We start from the raw sequence: 21837 nt of genomic DNA on the forward strand, positions 1-21837 counted from the left end.
ACCACTACTCTGTATTTATTTATTGTAAATCAGACAACATTTAAAAAAAAAAATATTGTGTTTCAGAATTTGTTACCCTCCATGTCACTTCCCTGACAAACCCCCGACCATCTACATAATTACAGAAAAAAGTATTTTTACTTTGTAACAAAGTATTTGTACTTTGTTACTACACGCTACTGGGCTGGAGTCAGATCAAGTCCCCAGAGTGCAATGAGATGGCATTAAAAGATGCGTGCACTCTGGTGAGTGTCTTTAAACATGTGCAGTCAGTCAATCACGAACACCAGCATGAAGACACATGTTGGTAAGTATGCGATATGTATGTTACTGTATGTGGCTTCTGAGTTTGTGTGCGTTTGAGTGTGTCATCATGTTTATATTCTTCAATTTCACACTTTTATTTTCAGCTCAATTCTTGAGGGCAAGCCTCATTTTCAGTGAAGACATTAGGACAAATGGAACAGAGCATAGTGCAAATATTTGGAAGTGAAATATTTTTTTTTATCATATTGATTGAAATATGCAGCAGAAGAAGTTTGACCAAGGGGGTCATTGATGGTGTTGTGGTACATTTGACTGATGTGGGTTCAGTTCCTACTCTATGGCAGTGATTTTTTAACTGGTTCAGCTCAACATGTGCATTGTGCGGCAAGTCCAGCATGTCTAGTCTGCCTTTCGCCTGAAATCAGCTGGCCATAGTCTCCAGTTCACGTGACTGTGAACAGGAGAAGTGGCAGTTAAAGAAAATGAATGTTTGGTTTTACCAAGTTAAGTCTTGTCAAGGCAACTTTGAGCAATTGAGTAATGAGCCCAGTTGTAAAATAAGGTTGATGAACGGTGGCATGTTGCCTCTCAAGACTTGAAGTGGTGACTCGAGACCAATTTTACCAAGGGAGCCTGGCTGTGGTCGAGGGATTTTTTTAAAAAGTTTGTTCTGGGGAAAAAAATGCCTGCCAATGTGTCTGTGTGTGTTGCTTTTTATTTAAATGACAGCAAAATTAACATTAACTGAATGTTTATTTAACCGGGAGGACACCGAATAGGCAGTATTTGCTTATGGTGACACTATCTCAAAATAATCTTAAATGCCCCCACCACCACCACCCACACATATTCTAAATCTGATAACATGCTTAACTACTCAAAATGTGTATTATTGACACATCTCAGGCATTTTTTTTTAATGTAATCTTTCATCACATTGAAACTCCTCATTTGAGTTACAACACTGAAAGTAAAAAGAGTGAGTTCTTAGCATAGCATCAACGTTAAAGCTACATAACATTTATGCTATTATCATTTTGCCACTAAGCACAAACTACGAAAAAAATTAAATAAAAGAAACATAAATAAATATTTTAAAAACAAATGTAGCGTATAGTCCAGGATGTGGTTTGCTCCTAAGCATTAAATATTTATGGATTTTTAACTTGAGCTTCTGGAAAATACAAAATGTGATGCATTTAATGGGCTCTTCGCACAACTTGACTACTTCCTGAACTTAAAACCACTCCTTTGTTTCCTGTCTTTCATGATTGGACAAACTGATTAATTCCAGGTGTGTCTGGCCATTGCCGTCGTGGTTACTGAGATCAGGCACACCTGGATTAATCAGCTTGTCCACTCAAAAAGACAGGAAATGAAGGAGTGGTAATGAGTTCAGGAAGTAATGGATTTGTGCAAAGAGCCCATTAACAACGTTTGCCTTTCCACATATTTTGTGTGGCTCTTCTTTGCTTTATAATGCGAAGCTTCCCTTAAACCATACAAACAAAGTAGCAAACGCTGCCCTCTGCTAGTCGGCGTTAGTAATTACACCTTCCTAGAATGCATATTTTTCTACTTTTCCTCAACTATTAAGCAAAAAGGTGACCAGAGCACTCTCTGAACATGGGCTGCGCTATAGTCACATAAAATTCCTGGGGGAACACTATAATTCTAAATATTATAATTTGGAAGCTGTATACCACACAGGAAGAAGGACTAAGCCAAGATTTTATCCCCTCCAGTCATTGTTGAAAAGTAGTAAGGACATCCAAACCAGTGTTCAATAACACACACACACACACACACACACACACACACACACACACACACACACACACACACACACACACACACACACACACACACACACACACACAATTTTAACCATCGCCTCAAAAAAGAAGAAGAAAAAAGTAACCCGAACCACCTTCCTCTTTTCTCTCTCTGCAGACGGTGTCAAGGAACAGCTTGTTATGAGTCGCCAGTGTGCGGGAATGCCAGGATGCCCAACCTAACGTTGTCTCCTTACTTTAACCTCACCATGTTCATGAACATCGGCCCGTACCGCTACCCGGCGTTGGCCTCGTGCCTCCTCCTCTACCTCTTCATTGTGTGCGCCAACTGCGCCATCGTACTGACCATCTTCCGCGAAAAGACCCTTCACGAGCCCATGTACATATTCATCGCTAGCTTGTCCTTCAACGCCCTGTACGGCTCCACGGGCTTCTTCCCTCGTTTATTGTTGGACCTGGCGTCCGACACGCATCTGATCTCGCGCGCCGCCTGCTTCACGCAGATCTACTTCATCTACATGTATGGCGGCAACGAGATGACCACGCTGTGCGTCATGGCTTACGACCGCTACCTGGCCGTTTGCCACCCGCTGCACTACCACACCAGGATGACGGTGAAAAAGGCCCTGATCCTGGTCGGCCTTGCCTGGCTTTTACCCATCTTCCTCCTCACGACAACCATCTACCGGTCTATCACGCTGCCCCTGTGCGGCAACCAGATCCACAAGGTGTTCTGCGCCAACTGGAATGTCGTCAAGCTGTCGTGCGAGTCCACGATGGTCAACAACGTGACGAGCATGTTCGCGGTCTCCTGTACCATTTTCATCCCGCTAGCCTTCATCCTCTACACGTACATGCACATCATTAACGCCACCTGGAGACACTCAGACAAATTCAAGAGGAGAGTATTCCAGAGCTGTTTGCCACACATGGTCTCCTTTGTCATTTATTCTATTGCCATATTTTGTGATATCGCCCTGAGCAGGTACAATGTGGAGGAGATGAACCCGTTTGTGGCCATCATTCTATCTCTAGAGTTTGTGGTGATTCCGCCAGTTCTCAACCCTCTGCTGTATGGTATGAAGCTATCGGATATACGCAGACGCATCATAAAGATCCTCTGAGAACGTGGAAGCCAGTGGCGTTGTTAAGCCTTATGAAGACGAGCTGTAGCACCCCTCAAATGACCGTAAACCAACCCCCTAAATAATTTAATGCTTAAAACTCAGCCAAGTGTTGGAAGTTCAACACTTGTGTTACTCGATCTACGAGGGAGCCATTTTCTAAAACTACGATTTCCGTTATAAACACCATTTATAGTATACACGATGGCCAAAAATGGCAAAAAAAATGCTTTAGGTGTAGTTTCACGAGGAGAAAAGCAGAAAAAAAAACATACATTTCTTTTATACAGGTCTGATATTTCAAACGGGTGAGGCATTAAAGAGAATAATGGGATTTATGTATGTTGAAGAGATGATGAGATGGAGATCAGCTCATGTGTGACTGTGTCGCATTTCCGAGAGAAACACAAAGTCAAAAAAATAATACACGAAGAGTTGCTTTGTGATTCAAGTCTTTTAATAACAGGTGAGGGTCAGGGGGTTGTTGGTGATGGACCAAAAATAAAAACAGCCCCGGGAAACAAAAACAACAAAAAAAGCAGATGCCTCATGAGGAATGAACGTGTCAGATTTCAAAAGAAAATAAAACATCACTTTTATTGACTGAATACATCCTGTGTCAAATGCCTGCGTCTCGCAAGAAGGACTCCGTGGCCAATCTGCTGCATTCAAGCGGAAGGTGACGTGATGAACAGCTCAAGCTTTTCACAAGTATACCAGTTTTCATAAATATACCAGTGAGTGCAACTATACAGTATACTACTGTAAGTATACCAGTTTTAACAAGCACATCAGCTTTCACAAGTATACCAGTTTTCATGAATAAACAAGTGAGAACAACTATACTGTGTACTACTGCAAGTATACCCGTTTTCACAAGTACATCAGCTTTCACAAGTATACCCGTGACTACAAGTATGACAGTTTTACAAGTATACCAGTTTTCACACATTCAGCTTTCACTTGTATACCAGTGAGGGGTGACTACCAGTTTTCACAAGTATGCTATGTTTCACAATCACACCAGTGACTGTCAGCATGCCAGTTTTCACAAGTATACAAGTATGAATCCACCATTTCCACAAGTACACCAGTGAGTGTGAATCCACCATTTTTCACAAGTATACCAGTGAGTGTGAATCTACCAGATTTCACAAGTACACCAGTGAGTGTGAATCTGCCAGATTTCACAAGTATACCAGTGAGTGTGAATCCACCGGATTGCACACATACCAGTGAGTGTGAATCTGCTAGATTTCACACGTATACCAGTGAGTGTGAATCTATCAGATTTCACAAGTATACCACCAGAAGGTGTGAATCTACCAGCTTCACAAGTACCAGTGAGTGTGAATCTACCAGATTTCACAAGTATACCTGTGTGTGAGAGAATCTGCCAGATTTCACAAGCATACCAGTGGGTGTGAATCTGCCAGATTTCACAAGCATACCAGTGGGTGTGAATCTGCCAGATTTCACAAGCATACCAGTGGGTGTGAATCTGCCAGTTTATACAAGTATACCAGTGATAGCATGCATGCCAGTTTTACAAGTGTACCACTTTTCCCAGGTACACCAGCATTCACAGGCATACCAGTGTGACTACACCAATTTTCACAAGTACTTTACAAGTATGAGTTTTGACAAGCATGCCATTTTTCCACAAATATACCGGTGACTGCAAGTGTACCGTCTGTCACAGGTTTACCAGTTTTCAGAAGTACACCAGATTTTGCATTATACTAGTTATCACAGAGATACCAGCGAGTGCAAGTATAACAAGTGCATTCACACTAAGTACAAATGAAGAGTGTAAGTTTGTCATTTTTCACAAGTATACCAGTGACGGTAAGTACACCGGTTATCATCAGTGATTGCAATATACCAGCTTACGTAAGTATGTCAGTGAGTGCAACGGACACTCAACACTAAAAGAACAGCAGTCATCTTTTTCGACTGCATATTTTCACTTCTATTGAACTTCAGTCCACTATTGCTCAGGGGCTCAGTTAACTTGTCAGTCAAACGCAAATAAAATCAGAAGCAGCACTGGCTAGTTTGAATTAAGGCTTGCATGAAATCGCAACGGATGGAGATAATTCTGTTATAGGAAGAAGTACGCAGTGGACGCGTGATCCCGGGAACAAAAGTAAGGTTTGAAAGGACGCTATGTGGCACAAGAAGGAGGTGGACGAAGAAAATGAAATGTGTAACGTGTTAGGGGGAAAGAAAGCACGGATTTCATTCACACACAAAAAACACACACACACTGAAATGTATTTACCGTCCTTCATTTCTCTGGTTGTCCAAGTCTAAGCAGCTTTGTGATCTTCATACACCGTAACCAGAATGTAATGAAAATGTCACGGAGTTCTTCAGTGATTGGGTGACATGGTGGGAAGTGGGTGGAGGGTCAGGGAGAACGCGGGCCGGCCCCCTTGCCTGAGCGAGCTTGATTTAAGGCAAAGGTTAACTTATCAATACTGCAGTCTATAACCGAATATGTCAACAGCTGCGCGGAGACAGCTGGTGACCTTTTGTGTGGAATCTGGCGGAACAACCCCCGCTTCACCAGTCATGGCTGCCAGCTGCAGTGTTTGAGGGGCAAAGGGGAGTTGTCCTAATTCAAAAAAAACAATAATACGAATGAACATGTTAGCTGGGGCAGGAGGTACAACTCTGGAAAGGATTATGAGACCGCTGCAAAATAATCGGTTTATCTGATTTTACTATCACGATACGAGTTCAATTTGCTCAATATACTCAAATCACTAAACTTTTTTCGTCTTTGCACATTAAAATTGATTTAAAAAAAAAAACAAAAAAACAAAAACAAAACAGTGCTCAATAACTACTTGCACTTGTACAATTAAACTGAATGTAAATAATTAAATAGTTTTCGCCACATTTTTTGCTTCAATTTGCTGGACATTGTGCCACTTCATGGCTTGGCCACCGGGGGGCAGTATAATAGACAGACACACATGAAGAAGAGTTTTACAAGCGCCACAATTTGTTGCAAAGAATAAAGAATATATACATGCCAAAAGTATTGTTATATTGTCTGTTTTTATGTGTTGCTCCACATTGCTTAAGCTGGAATCTCACTGAGCAGCAAATACTTGTCAACGTAGCAAATTTGGGGTTTTCATCAGAGTTCGTAAAAGGCTGCAAATATGTTTGCAGACAAACTTTTCGCAAAGAAATTTTGCACAAGATAAAATTGTTACTAACCTGTTACGAACCCTGACGAAAAACCCAAAAATGTGATATGTTCGCAAGCATTTGCCACTCAGATTTAAATAATATAGTACTAGGCTATAATACCACAACAGCTATTTGTTAGCATTAAGCTAATCAGATTTATAAAAACAAAGCCATGTAGTAGTTTTAAATACACAGTGTAATTGTGATGTAACTTGAACTAGAAGGGATGGAAAAACATCTTGACGAAAATATACAGTAAATGAAGTAAAATCAACAATTAAGTTTCATTTTATAAGCTACTGACAACACGAATAACATTTATTTGCGGAAAATGACAAATGGTCAAAATACATTTTTTCTTTTAAGGTCTCTTCCTTTTTTCCAGAGCTGTATGTCAGGTATGATCGCTCGCACATGCACAGCCCTTATTGAAGACCCCCCCCCTCCTAAAACGGGGATCAGGTCGGCACGATCATAAGAGTCCACAAAAAGGGACTGAGTGACATTGGAGGGTTGAAGCGGGTTACACTTGATTTGAGTACCTTGATTTGAGAGGGGGGGGGGGTTAGTTGCAAGTCCATCATGAACCTACACTAAGAAATACAGTAAGTATATTATGAAAAACACTTCTAGGCCACAAATACAAAACAAAATGAATGTGCCTTCTTGTGCCCCCTACTCTTCAAACTAGCTGACCGTGCGCCATTCCTAACCTCTAATACTGGCACCGATGGTCAACTGAGGACCCCCGTCTATCCAAAAAACTGTTTCTGTCCTTCATTTCTATGCACACAGCTCTCACTGGGGAAAGATGAACACTCATGTTGCCATGGTTTAGTGATGTTTTTCTTAAAAAAAGAAGAAAAAAAAAAGAAATCGGGCGCATGTAAGGGGTGGGGCACATGGATGGGGGCCCCTGTTTTGACCAGGACTACACCGCCCCTCCCTAATTGGGTGACAACAGACAGGAAGTGGACTTTAGTGGGGAGGTAGTGCAAAGCGGGACGCAGGCTATGTTTGCGGCCTTCCACGTGACCGCAGGTAGGTTAGGAGGTGAGAGGTTTAAGATCGGCGGGATTAACGGGGCTCGGCTGCGGAAAGTGGATCACTAGTTGGCTTAAAATGCAGTACAGCACCTCCCCCCCCAACCCCCCGTCCTTCTCCTCCTCATGTCCAGTGCTCTTCTTACTCATTAGGATTTCTAAGTCTGCTCTCTATTGTGGTTTTCGCAGTCGGGTCTCCTCCCCGACCTAGCGACCGATTGGGCGGTGGGAGGAGAGTGGGAGTCAGTCCGGGTTTGACGCGCCTTTAGTTTCGTTTCTTCGTCTCCTGGTCACCGTAACTGGAGCCCGTCTTCTTGACCTCTGTGACGCCGATCAGGCGGCGGATCGCGACGGAGGCTGGGGAGGGAAAAACAATTAAACTTCGGCTGTTTAATAGAGATAAAAGTGAATGAAAATTCCACGTTATACAATTACTATGAACAAAATCAAGATAATGTGTACTATTTTATAAAAGAAACTTGCAAACATTGCAATATGTGTGATTTTGAATACCAAAAATATAAAACCAGCAACAAGCAAATCTTCAGACGTGCAAGACCCTGAAAATGGATTTAAAAAAAAGAAAAAGAAAAAAGCCCAGTAGGAGAAGAGGTCTCTGCTCTGAAAAGTTGTGGGCGTGTCCATTGAATGTGTGAAACCACGCCCCACTGAAACGTGGATGCTACATCATCTAGCGTCTTTCTTATGGCTACAGTAAACACCGGATCAAAACCAGCCCAACGAGAGGCGCGAGCCAGCAGCTAGCATGCAAGCTAACATGCTTGGGCCTCATAATTACTTGAGTAATTTGATTTAAATAAGTATTTGCCGATACAGTCCTGATCCGATACCTGAGCCATGCATTAGGAAAATGGCAAGAGCGCATCCCAATTTTCTTTTAGATTCAAATAATGGTCTAACAACATGATAACTTTTTATATGGCTGTAAATCAACAGTGGTTCAAATTATTATTATTATTATTTAACGCTTTTTGTACTGATTTTATCTTTATCCTCGACCGTTCTTTGGACTACCTGTTTAAGCGTCTTTGAGTACTTAGAAAAGCACTATACAAAATAAGTGTATTATTATTATTGTTATTATTATTATTATTGTTGTGGCTGTTATTATTATTATTATTATTATTATTGTTAAGTAAACAAACAAAATATCTTATTCTTGGGGGGGGGGGGGTAGCTTGCAACCTTTATGAAGCAAAACAAACATTTGCTTTCTCTAAAAAAAATAAAAACATTGCACGTCTTGCGATGTGGCTATCGCGCATGCGCACATCGCAATCGCAATGTTCAAATGATATATCGTGCAGGCCTAGTGAGTACTCCATAGTTCAGTCAGAATGAACACCTCGACTCGTAATAATAAAATAAATAAATAAACAAGTGGGAAATGTTAGGTTATCTGATTGCGTGTGCGCACCTATGAGGAGGAAGATGATGAAGCCAATGATGAGAAGCGGGGAGCCGCTGACCGCCACTCCGCACGCAAACTTGATCAGCGGCGAAAGCAGCAGCGTGGCCCAGAACAGGAAGTTGAGCAGCGTCCACGGGCGGCGGCGGGGGATTATTGTGGGACCCGGGAACTTGCCTTCCTTGCTGTACGTCTCCTGTAAGGCATCCTGAAAGGGGGTTGGAGAGAAATAGTCGTGATCAGCAACTGGACGTATTTCAATCACATTGGAAGCGGAGAAGGAAGTGATGAAACATGAATGATCTCACATGTCACGTGTGAATGAAATGCAGGGTTACCTTATCCATTAACAAAAAAAAAAAAAAAAGTTAGTTACCTTCTCCTGGTAGAGCTTATGCAGCCAGTTGGCACACTCGGCCTCATCACTTGGGATCTCTTCCACAGGGAAACGTCTGCAGTGAAGCAAGAAACGAGAACAAGTTTCATAAACGGTGCATACTCAAACAAAAGAGCAGGTTTGAAATAAAAATTGAGGCTAACACTAATATGATTAAGACACCGGAATTCCATTGTGCTGCCATTGTTGTTGCAAGCAACATTGTGATAAAATGGGGTACTTTTACTATTTAGGACTCAGAAAAACGAGACGTTATCATGCCATCACATCAGACTTCAAGCAAATTGTTCCAGTCATTTTTCAAAACTGAGCAAATAAATTTGTGTGTTACATCATCCAATTTTCGGGTAAAATTACATTCATGAACTGTAGCACATTTTATCAAATTACATTTAATTTAATGACATTGAACGTGTTAAAAATAAAAAAAAATCTATACCGTTTGTCTGCATGTGTGGTTGTTATTATTTTATTTTTAATTAATATATTTTATTTATTTTATTACTACTATTTTTTTTTCTTTACAAATTATTGACCCATATAAAATGAAATGAAAATGTCTTGCTCTCTTTTATGATGTAATGTTAATGGTTGAACAATTGCAACGTTTTCGGAGTTTCCTGAAAAGTGATGATTTTGGAGGTACCACGTTTTGGCCCAACACCAGCAATATGTGCCCTCAATTAGTTGGTAACCAGTGTGTGTGTGTGTGTGTATCTCTCTCTCCCTCTCTCTCCCCCCCTTTGGTTGGACAAATTAATTATGAAAGCAATGTGTGAGTTGTAGCCCTTTTCCTCCAGCAGGGGGGCCCCTCTACTAACAAAGATGACTTATTGAGACACTATGGAATTGTGACACAGGGTGATTCATGTCCAGTCCAATGATACAAATGATTTTCTCTTTGTCAAAAGTGTTTCCATGTGAGCGTTATCACTGTCTGTTGTTGTAGTACAAGACAAGATTCTCACCAAAGCTGAATGTCCTTGTGGTAATAGTATTTATAGTCGCCACTATTATTTATTTGCCATGGGCAAAATGTGCAATCGTCATGTTTCCCGTGAGAAACAAAAGCCACAGCAGTACCGAGGGTCGTGTTAGTACGAGTCGGTGGCTCATGTCAATGACACGTTCTCACCTTATGCTCATGTCAGCTTTGTATTTCTTGCCATTGACAATGCCCAGGAGAGTCGGCGTTTGCTTATCTTTGAAGTTGAGCGTCACGTCATAAATGGCAGTAACTGTTAAAAAAAAATAAAACAAAACAAGAAAAGTCATGTAAATGAACAGGGGGTTCAAATAGCACACGTCACATCTGGTGTGTGTATATTTTTAACACTACCTGTGCCCTTGAGACACTGCAGCGTGGTGGTGAATCCCTTGGTGCGTGGTAGAAGGTGATATTTGAGCTTGGGCAGGCCTTTACTCTCTGCTACCTGCATGCTTATCTGATGCTTCTTCTCTGTAAAGCGGGTACCTTCACAATATAGCAGGAACTGAGAGAGGGAGGAAGGGGGGACATTTGCCACGTTAATAGATACAAAAAAAACTTGCTTGGATTGTTTAGTCCCAGTGTGGCATTTTAAGGCTAAATTCAGGGCTCAAGGACAAAACAAAAGAGAGAGAGAAAAACAGAGAGAGAGCGTCTCCTGCGGTGAGATGTTAAATACAGCTGGAACAGTCAAAGAGCTTCATTTGTATACCGGTGCCAAGATAAATAGAGAAAAAGTGGGCCAAAAGAGAAGAATCTGTCTGCTGCTTGGAGGACATTCACTTTGAAACCGAACATTATTTATACTCCATGTTTATTCTGCCTCATCCAAAAATCTATTTTTGTGAATTTGGCTCTTATTGTCAAACACTGCATTTATATTCACAGCCAAGCATGATATAACATCATTATATAAGTCCATTCTGGATTGGAGAGCTAGCCTACCGTGCTTGAACTCAAATGGATATTTACGTGGCAGGAGGAACATTTTGAATGGTTTAAGGCCATTTATTATGTATTTAATGGGTACTGGGGATACAGCCAAACATTTGAGATTCGATACTCACTGCTACCAATGGCGGAACTTCTAAAGGTGAGTATACCTGAGGTTGTGCAGGACAATTGCGATTTAGATCAAAATTGAAAGTAATGATCAAGCATGACTTCTTAGTTGAGTGCATCAAATATTTAAACCCTCACTGTTAAACAAGACCTCAGCATATCTCAAAAGCCTTCAATTATTTCAGAGCATCAAAAGAGCAGTGTTTTGCTTGTTCTTTTAACCCCCCTCCCCAACCCATAGAGAGGAGAGGACTGTTAAGAGTATGTGACAATAAGTGTACTCAAATTCAAAACAGTAAAAATATTTTTTGCATTTGCACTCACCCACATAAATTCAGGATAGTCTTTAAGCCTGTTAAGTCCGCTGAAGACAGTTTTGCGGTCCTCTTCCCACTTCCTCTTGCAAAAAACTATTTCTAAGAAGTACCAGGTCCATCCAATCAGAGGAACCTTCAGCAGCTCATGTTTGGCGAGGACTTTTGAACTCTAAAGGGAAACACAGGCAGAGGAAATCAAATGTTATTGTTGTTTATTATATATATTTTTTTAATCAGAACTGAAGGCAATCGTCATCGGCACATGAATACATTTTTAAATGTGCTAAATTGCAGCACAAAATGAAATGCAACTGACCCCCAGGACCCCATATCTTTCACACATGGTCCAGCCACAAAGGAAGTCGATCTCATAGTTGTGGTTGAGAATGATGATGACGTGTTCTTTGCCAAATTTGTCCACCGTAGCCTGGTCCGTATATAGGGTGCACTCCGTGCCGGACCACCATTCCAGCAGCATCACCAGCTCTGTCCAGAAACAACAATACACAATAATTTACAACGTCTGTCAGTCCAGTATGTTGTTGGAATAATAATGCCCAGGGTTTGGAAAGGATTCCCTCTATAATGAGCGTACCAATAGCCACTACACTTCATTTTTATTTTTTTCTATTTCACTTCAGGTATCATTCAGACAAGTGTGAGGCTATCAGCATTTGACAGGTTAAGCGTTGCAATTTTCAAAGCATATCATTCCCTTGCCCAAGGCTTGCCAACTGATACTGGAACAATGTTGTGAAATTGCCATCTGGCAAAAGTTTTTTTTCTGTCCCTGACTGCATTCAACTCCAGTTTGACAGTCATCACAGCGCTCCCCACCTACAATTTCTGTTATCCATGACAAGTTTCTCGCATCATGATCTGTTCATTACAAAGCGAAAGCCCCGTTTCTCCCCCCCAGTAATGAAAACGCCAAACTCTTACAGATGACTCTTGCGCAAAGCCAGGGAAAGCCTATGTGGAGGGCTGCAAGGGAACTCAGCATCAATTAAAGATGAATTTAGCAGATTCTTTGAAAGTGATGAAGCTTTACCCGTCGGCTTCAAAGGGAGCAATATGAGGTGGTACGAAAACATTGAATAAAAACGACATGAGAGTATTTAAAAACAGATTCCGGTAATAAGTCATCTGGGATGGACTCCAGTTGCCCTTGACTCTAATCACGATAGGCGTGATGAAAGTGGATAGATAAAAAACGAATTGATGATTAATTAATTAAAAAAAATTACTGATATTGATCCCACTAGTACAACTTTGAAGTCACAATTCCCTTAAAATATTTAGAAGCTAGTAAACAAAACCTACTATTGTTAATATTTCAGTAAATAAGCTTGTTAACACTGAAGGATAAAGCAGAATTCATGTATGAAAACATAAATTAAATTCAGCAGCAAAGTAAATTGACTTGCGATCGTACGACGTGAGTGCCTAAAGGATTCACAGGGGAAACAATCATTCATTGGTTCACCACAAACAACAGGAATATATTCTACTTACGGCTCCACAGCGAGTACGAGAGCCGGCAGTTGATTCTGCGATAGAGCTGCTTGTTGATTGGCCAGATGACGCACGTGCACAGCTGGATGAAGTTGATGATGAGGCCGCTCACCACAAATACAAAGCCCATCAACAATTGAAGGATGAACAGGCTCTTGAGGTAGGCCAGGACAGCCATGCTTGAGAAGCCCAGGGAGCTGAGGAAGCTCCTCTCTTATACACGATGGGCAACCTGAGGGATGAGACGCACGCATGGGGATCAGAAACCAGAGAAGAAAAAAAAAAAATCATCAATGAGAAGGAAAATGAAGTCATTTCCTTACCACGGTGGTATCCTTTTACAAGCCTCGTTTGCAAGGTCCTTCGGACAATACTACGGTCCTGAAACCAGAGATTTAATTAATGATAAAGAAAGCTGAAATGTTAAAAGGCTTAAAAAAATGTGACCAAAATGCCTTGAACTGGTAATTTTCAGAAAATGGGCAGCTTCAAAGTCTACAGATGATGCTGACAAAAGTCATCTTTAACAGTCTGCTGAGGCTATTTCCTGCTCCATACTCCTCATAGACACATTTCACATTCAGCTTCCTGATTATCACCCCGATTACCTACTGCATTCAGAACTCCCTAAATTACTGATGTCAAGGTCTGAAAAATGACCGGCAGACGTTCTACCATAGCTCTTAGTCTAGTGAGAAATTTGCAATTGCAGCAATTGACAAAACAGCTCTTCTCATGCACTCCAGACTGAGAAAACATAGCACTGAAATGCCTTACAAACGTAATGGAAAGACAACAGTAGTAGTATGCCATGGACTGGGATTTCTCTTTATAGCACTTAAGAAAAAAAAAAAAAAACTTTCAAAATGGGAACCTCAAATATTGTTTGCAAACTGAAAGCACAGACTACAATGTTAGATTTGACAGTGCCAACCAAACCTAAGCATAATTATCCTTGTAAAGGCATTATGGCAATGGCCGTCTTGTTCTTTAAATCAGAGAAAAGCTGCGAAACTAAATATTATATATCACTACTGCATTATTAGTTCAAAGTTGCCCGATTGGCTGGTGACCAGTCCAGTACCACAGACAGCTGGGCAAGGCTCCAGCTCGGCCACGACCCTAATGAGGACAAGCACTATAGAAAATAGACAGATGGATAGTAAAAAAAATGTCATTCCCAACTTTATTCAAGCTGTAGTAACTACACGCCGTAATCAGTTAATTTTAATAGGCCACACTTGAGCAAGTTTATTAGGATATTGTAGTATATTGCAGAACCGTGACATTCATAGTGATAATAAAGATTAACAGCCATTTTAGGATTCAAATGTAAATGTGAAAAAAGTGGGGGCTGGGGGGGTGATGACGTCATTCTCATCTCCACATTCAACTGCAGAAGGCAGGAAAATAGTCACAAAGAGTTGCTGATTCAGTTTGGCATGCTGTCATAACAAAGCCAGGTGCCTGATGGCCGTTGTGCTTGTAAATGCATCTCATGTTACCCTGGGCGCATTGTGATTGGATCAAACAAGAACATCAGAGGGCATCGGTCCACACCTGCCATCACAAATCGGTCTGGCGGCAAGGTTGGAACACATCAGCTGCAACTGAATAACAGATGTCAGCTCCCACAGAATGAATAGCATAGCATGAAGTATGTACATTGCAAATATTGTAGGTAATTACTCGATATGTTTAGGTGGATGGATTGGATAATTGGATTTGTTGTTACACTGTCCTTAACCAAACACGTATCAGTTACACAAATCTGGAAAGAAGCCAAGTGCGCCTTCAAGCTATGCACCATGCACGGATCAAAAGTACAAAAATAGCAACTAATATGTTAACAGCCTGGAGGTTTTTAAGATGAATTGGGACACGTTTTTCTCCATCAAGTGAGCCATATTTTTTTATTTTGTGTATTCTCATTAGGTTTAATGGTGTCTATCCCAGCTGACTGCACAAGAGGTGGAGTGCACCCTGGACTGGTCGCTTGTCAATCACAGGGCACGTATAGACAAACAACCATTCATACTCACACCAATTTGGCAATTTTAGACCATTCCAGTTTCAACTGACCTCCCCTATATATTTAAACGCTGCATTTAAATGCATGAAAACCTATTCAAATTATGGACGGATGACATGCACGAACGAAGGAAAATCATTTTAACAGACAATAACAATGTTCCCAATTTTTGATCAAAAATATTTTACTCTACTAGGAAAGTTCCTTTTAAGGATCAATATTACTATTTTCTATGGCACCCTACTACAAAACAGCCCCACACACAAATGAAGGCTATTTATTGCAACTGATAAATCAAATATTACCGACAAACTTGTTGCAAAATTTTGGAAACACAAATGGGGAAAAAAACTGTAATGAAAGCTATGTTTTAGATTTAGATAACATTCACATGTGTAAGATGGTACGTACACAACAATTAAGATAGAGCAACAAGGAAATACACAATGCTGATTCATTACAATCATGCAGAAGCTACAGTACCTCAGCTCAGTCTCTGCAGCCAACAGACACAGAATGTATCCTCAAGTTAGAATGATGAAACTATTGTCACGTGATTCTCTGTGTTGCAAGTCAATTGATGTCATCAAGTCCAAACATCAGCAATAGTTTCTGTTCTGTGTTGGCGTAATAACCTTTGTGCTAAATGGGAGCGCTCAAGTCACCTATCAAACTTGACGGTGCCTGCCACGTAATTGGTATGGTTTGGAAATGTCAACTTACGGGGAATCTGATCCTTTTAACATGATGACAAAAGTAGGCCTGTCAGGGCAAGGGGTGTCCTTTATAAACGGCCTATCGGTGAATGCATTTCACTCAACAACTTTAGACCTTAAACATGAACTAGTAATAATCGCAGAATGCTGGTGAATCAGTTGTGTATCTTATCTGTATGTTGTGTAACTTTTAGCACAATGTTGTAACTTGGAACCTAACAACATTTTGGCAACTAAATAATATTTTGACTCTTACGTTGGCATTTCATAGGAAGGATGTGTTTTTAACAAGGTTATATTTATACCCTCTTAAATGAGTGACGCACAACTGGAAAATGAAATATTTGTGGGGGCAACTCCCAGTGTGAAGATTTCCACACTTGCCAAGACCTTTGTTCTTATTTCCTCTTGACACACTTTTCTACTTAGCTCACATGTGTTGTACTTTGTTCACACATCACCAACTGCCAAGACCAAACAGAGGCAGGAACTCATATTGCCTGCTCATGCTGTTTTAACACTACTTTTGTGAACATTTGGAGCCTCTTAAAACAGATTCACGTTGCAAAACCAATCTATCCACAGTGACAGTGGAATTAAAAGATGAAGAGACATGCTGCATCTGGGAGCAAGGTTGAAAGACAACACTTGGATGCACAAGACCTGTGGTCCTTTTTGAGACACTTATGTCCTCAACCTCCTTTACCCAAGATTTTCACAATACTGTCCCATTACATTTCCCCTCCATTTCACTTTGTGCTACAAAACGAACAGACTTTTAAAACAGTGTGCCAATTCTTTATCTGGAGACAGAAGACACTTCCCTTCTGTTGGTTTGTACACCATAAGGTGCAAGCTAAGATAAATACTATACTAGAGATGCTAAATAAATAGCATTGTAATGACAATTAGAACATGAAATTATAATATTAAGCATCTAAAAACAGCTTCACCCCGAGAGCCAACTAAACTCGCCGGAACGATTAGTCACCGACCGGGTTAAAGCTGCTTAGAGCTGGACAGCTGTTTGTCCATTAGCCTACCAATAAATATCTACCAGTTGCTTACAGATACCTGAGCTGAACTATCACTTTGTCGCCTCTCCTACTCTTTAAATTCAAAGTACTCCAATCTATTAACTAAGCAAGTTCTAGTCAACAGAATACATGCACTTTTGCAAACACTGAGCTGTTGAGTTGTTCTGTTACCACTCCTGATCAATTTGGTAGTAGTACCAATTACATTCTCCAGTGCCTGGAAGCCATATTGTCCGTTGTACTCACCAGTAGACATAGTAGGCCATTGCCATGACCACCAAGGCCCCACAAATCCCAGTGAAGATCACCACAGCACTCTGGTTCAGCATTTTGGCGGATGGTGCTTGACCAAAGGCGCGCCAAAAAAAAATAAAAAAATACCAGCAGTGATCAGCAGGTGGTCACAGGCTGCCCTTCTCCATATCCATCATAATCCCACTGAAGGAAAGAGATTATGATGACAAAAAACAAAACAAAAAGCGCCTTCTGTTGGAGTAAATTCTTAATCAGCAAGTAGATACTGGCAACCAAGAAAGTCCACTGGAAAAAAAGCAACAAAACTTTGATTCCCAATAAGAGCAAGCGGAAAACCCAAACAAATATCCAGTCGTCAGTGTAGACTGCGAGGAGATTCAACTAATGGATGATAGGCAGGAGGTAGGCACACATCCCGTCCCGTAAGAACCGTCTGACTGTATTCTCATTCTCTAATCCAGTGGATTAGATTAGTGACGATTAGCAAGCGACAGGCATCCTCGATATGTCACATTTCATTACCATTAGCCAACAGGGTGGAGACGACCAGTTGTCTGGTAGACTTTGTCGTCCCATCTTGCTATTGGTTGTATTCCCACATTAGCTGCAAGCATCTGAAGGTGCTCACAGCGGATGTCGTTAGGAGACTAGAAATGTGAAATATTTCCAGGATTCCATGAAATCTTAAGACCATATCCCACTGAGTGTAACTTCGCATGTGTCAAGGTCATAAGTAATATTCGCTAAACGTTCTCCAGACATTCGCCAACAGTTTTAATGGCATGTCTTGTTGCAAGGACATTTCCAACATGTTCCAAAATTTCCTTGCAAAAAAAAAACATTCAAAGATTTCTCAAACGTTCAGCGAACGTTGCGGCCTTGAATGAACTGACAAACCATGACGAGAAATAAACAGTTGCTGCAAACACCTGCAAACGTTCGCCCCCTTAGTGGGATACGAGCTCGTCATGTTATCACAAATTAACCAGAGGTGGGTGCTTCAATGAATTTTGAACATCCGTCATTCGACAAATCGTCAACAGTCAGGACCCCCTTCCGTCATCGTCACTCCACCAATATTTCAAGATGAACCGTCAAGCCGTCATTCGTCGATTGCTCAGCAAAAAGAGCATCCTTCAATGTTTTCGTCATTCATCAACAAAATGGGTGTCTTTCGTTGACGGATTGATGGACCTTCCGTCAATATTGACGTTGACAGAATGCCCACCTCTATAAATAATCTGTCACCATGTTACAACTGTTCAGCAGTAATTCAAAATAAGTAGTAATATAGTCATAATTATCAATTTAGTTGCTTAATTTTCTCATATTTATACAAAAAAAAAACTTTTTTAATTATAGGTTCAGCAGTAATTGCTATTTACTAACCAATTACTATGAAGATAAAAATGGGTGCAATGTATAATTCTAAAACATTTGTTTCTATCAATACATCTGAAGTGGCACTTGAGTACTGTGGTGCTAGACTAACAAGTTTAATTCCTTCCAGTGACTTTTGTATGAGAAAAGTATGTGTGTGTGTGTGTGTTTTTTTTTGTTAAATAACTAGTATGTGTAATTATCTTATGTTTTCTGCTTATCTACAGTAAACCTCAACTGGGACTGGCAATAAACAGCTTGGATTGAGCCTCTTTATTAAAGACTTGTTCACTAACTGCAGCTTGTAAAGTTCCCTGCAACCATAGTTAGTGCTCGTAACTTCAATTTTTGTCTGCAAGAGAAGTCAAGAAAAAAAAAAGGGGGGGGGGGGCTGTCGATGGCTACAAAACTTTCATATATTAGTAAGCATAGTTTTCTTTTACGTCATAATGGTTGAGAAAATGGAACACACAGTGTATTGTACTATGTGTACAATGGGTTGACTCAGCCGCAAAAAGAAGCAATGGTTCGATATTAATTCAGAAAACATAAGTGTTAACTCATGTCAGCAAAATCTCTCAGTAGTACTTGTCTGTGACCAACATCACCAGCGTGATTTGCCTCCAAAACATAACTTTTCATGTTAACACACAACTCTCCACGCATGTTGGAACATGCCTAGCTCTAACACCTTATCAACTAATCTTTTTGGACTTTGAAGCCACAAAACGTACATCCATTATCTGTTTGACAGGAATAAATCAAGAGCTCAAAAAGACATTTACACTAACATTTCATTTCAGAGCTTGATTCCAAATGCGGGAAGTGGGTTTAGAATCGTCACTACAAACTGGTATATATGTCTTCAAGTGTCCTGAGTACAGTTCTACAGTACAGTTCTTATTGGGAAATAGTGTGATTTGGCAGTATGAAGTGAAATGTGGCTCAGTTGCATTTATATCGTCATTTAATATATTCACAGTTTTCTGGGAATGTTTAAATCATTTGTAAATGTAAACATTTGAAGGATTTGTAGTCAAGTGTTGTATGTAATATGTATTTGTTTATTTTACAGTGAAAAATCATTACCATAATAACACCATAACAGTATCGTGTATCAAACTGGTAGTCCTTTGCATTAAAAAAAAAAAAAAAAGAGCTGCTCACTTTCAAAATAGCTGGTGACGCCTAGTGTACATACAAAGATCACTGATTGAAATTTTTGTTGGTTTGTTTTGGACACTTTTAAATAATTAAATCTACTAATTGACCCAGGAGGATTACTGTTGTTCCAAAGAAACAAACATATTCAGAGGTTTCAAACACAAAAAGAAAGCATGTAATCATAAATCAGGGGGTTTATATATGCACATTTCCATCAAAATGTTTGTCCAATTCAAATACACGCGTCAAGTTCAGTGCATTCGGTTCCACTGCACTTTAATGGCAACAAGCATTAAGCAGTCAACTACAAATGGATGATGAATGACAAATGTCAAATCATTGCATTGCATGTTATTTACACAACTCTCTCTCTCACGTCAGCTGTACTAGTCTTGGAATTAGATTGCGACATGGTGATGAAGGTTCCACGTCAGCAGATTTGTACTCATACTGAGTTTTCCACACACAATTTGCTTGCGTAAAATAAGTGATCTGCTGAATTGGCATCGGTTGATTATCAGTAAAGCCTCCATGCATACGCCACTTGCTACTAGCATACCGGTCATATGGTGAACCGTTAACTGTGACCCATGTGCCCGCTACGTCACACGCTAGTTCTTAACTCTCAGTAGAAAGCAATACGGTTGCATTACATCTCTTTTATGAAAATTAAAATATTAACCGAGCTCACTGGAAGCTTTTCGAAGACAAACGAGTGGCGGACACGAGCCCTACACCTGACCTTAATGTGTAGCAAAAACTACAAGCCCGGAAAAGTAGCCACTATCCGACTGTGTAACCACGTTCGGACTCTTTATGCTATTGACAAAACATTCAAAGCAAAGAGAGGGGGATCTTTTGGTCGTGCGGCTCAGTTGCCGGTGAACCCGTGCGGCTTTCTTGCTAGCGTTAGATGCTACGCTAGTTAGCTAGCTACGGCTAGCTGACAGTAAGGCACATTCTCAATGGGCTTACCTGCAAATGGATCACTTGGGTGAGAATCCAACCCCGTAGATTCGGTAATACTTTAGTCGCCTGTTTGGGGCCTCGTGAGGTTGTAAAAAAAGAAATACCGGACCCCTTTACGGAGCCCCTTGTCTCCACGACGTGGCTTAACAGAGACGGTACAGAGATGACTTGAGGTCATGCGATTTTCAAGAGCACTATTGTTTGTCGGTTAAAGCGCCACATTTCCTCAAAGCCCCCCTCTCAAGATGTCCATCCGGTCAGTCCAGACCATCCTCCCCATTAACCATTTTCCTGAAGAGTAAAGAAGTATAATAATAAAAAATAATCTGTAACACACCTGCCTTCTTCAACTATAGTCACTACGCTACAATTACCAAACATGTCGTTCCTCAACCAATTAGTAGACGTTCAGACGTCATTTTTTTCCCATTGTCATTCATTCCTCCATTCCATTACAAAATGTATGTTCTACTTAGAAAAAAAAAAAAAAAACATTTTTTTTTTTTAATATAATGGATCACTAGTGATCTACATAAGTACTTATGTAAAAGCAAACAAAAACAAAAACACGCTATATCATTCCCATTTTTTGTTAAAAGTTTGTTTTTTATATATATATATATAATTTGACTTCGAGTGCTGCAAAGTAAATGCTGGAGCGAAAATGTTTTGTGTACGTGTTTTAAACGTTCTCATCGATACACACTATAATAATAATTATGCAGTACTTCCATCGATTTAGTTCATTCATTATCTCCCGCATGCACAAATTTAGACCACTTCAGCCCTCTGCTGGTGTTTCAGCACATCTGCGTTTAAAATCAATGTTTCCCAAGCCAAGCCACACATTGTCACATTTAAAAATGTCACAAAAAGTACACAGTATAGCCAACCTAATAATGGATTGATCACCATTTTTTTTTAAAATTTATTTTATTTTTTTATTATTGAAAGTTACTTCTTGTGATTAATAATGTGAAGGGCTGATACTTCTGAAAGAACTTTGCTCAAATCACCCTCCTCCACATCATTCAGTTTTCTGTACCACCTTGGAGGATGTGCTGGAGCCTATCCCAGACGACTTTGGGTACACTCTGGAGTGGACTAATTGTCAGCCAATCATAGGCACAATTACACAC

At 40.4% G+C, this 21837-nt stretch overlaps 2 protein-coding genes across 3 annotated transcripts; one reads left to right on the plus strand and one right to left on the minus strand.

The window, feature by feature from the left end:
• The first annotated feature begins 255 nt into the window (after positions 1 to 255).
• Positions 256 to 3935, plus strand: LOC144030264 (olfactory receptor 1D2-like). Its single transcript, XM_077536408.1, has 2 exons — positions 256 to 307; positions 2221 to 3935. Exon 2 carries the CDS (start codon positions 2273 to 2275, stop codon positions 3185 to 3187), a length of 915 nt encoding a protein of 304 aa, XP_077392534.1. The 5' UTR covers positions 256 to 307; positions 2221 to 2272; the 3' UTR covers positions 3188 to 3935.
• Positions 3627 to 21076, minus strand: agpat3 (1-acylglycerol-3-phosphate O-acyltransferase 3). Of its 2 annotated transcripts, none has more exons than XM_077536406.1 (10): positions 20705 to 21076; positions 13469 to 13526; positions 13146 to 13377; positions 11947 to 12116; positions 11638 to 11799; positions 10603 to 10756; positions 10399 to 10501; positions 9243 to 9318; positions 8876 to 9074; positions 3627 to 7794 (listed from the first exon to the last, which is right to left on the minus strand). In XM_077536406.1, the coding sequence occupies exons 3-10, from the start codon at positions 13321 to 13323 to the stop codon at positions 7703 to 7705; spliced, it is 1134 nt and encodes a 377-aa protein (XP_077392532.1). In that variant the 5' UTR covers positions 13324 to 13377; positions 13469 to 13526; positions 20705 to 21076; the 3' UTR covers positions 3627 to 7702. The 2 variants fall into 2 exon arrangements, with proteins under 2 accessions (XP_077392532.1, XP_077392533.1); XM_077536407.1 differs by lacking the exon at positions 20705 to 21076 and adding an exon at positions 17177 to 17620.
• Positions 21077 to 21837: the final 761 nt, after the last annotated feature.

The sequence above is a fragment of the Festucalex cinctus genome, chromosome 11, assembly GCF_051991245.1.
Source record: "Festucalex cinctus isolate MCC-2025b chromosome 11, RoL_Fcin_1.0, whole genome shotgun sequence".
Lineage (NCBI taxonomy): Eukaryota > Metazoa > Chordata > Actinopteri > Syngnathiformes > Syngnathidae > Festucalex > Festucalex cinctus.

Excerpts from the sequence above, each read along its gene's own strand:
- LOC144030264 (XM_077536408.1), top strand. The coding sequence starts at position 2,273 with ATGCCCAACCTAACGTTGTCTCCTTACTTTAACCTCACCATGTTCATG.
- agpat3 (XM_077536406.1), bottom strand. The coding sequence starts at position 13,323 with ATGGCTGTCCTGGCCTACCTCAAGAGCCTGTTCATCCTTCAATTGTTG. Across the intron at positions 11,800-11,946 it reads AAAGATATGGGGTCCTGGGG|AGTTCAAAAGTCCTCGCCAA; the intron begins GTCAGTTGCATT and ends GTTTCCCTTTAG. Across the intron at positions 9,319-10,398 it reads AAAGCTGACATGAGCATAAG|ACGTTTCCCTGTGGAAGAGA; the intron begins GTGAGAACGTGT and ends GCTTCACTGCAG.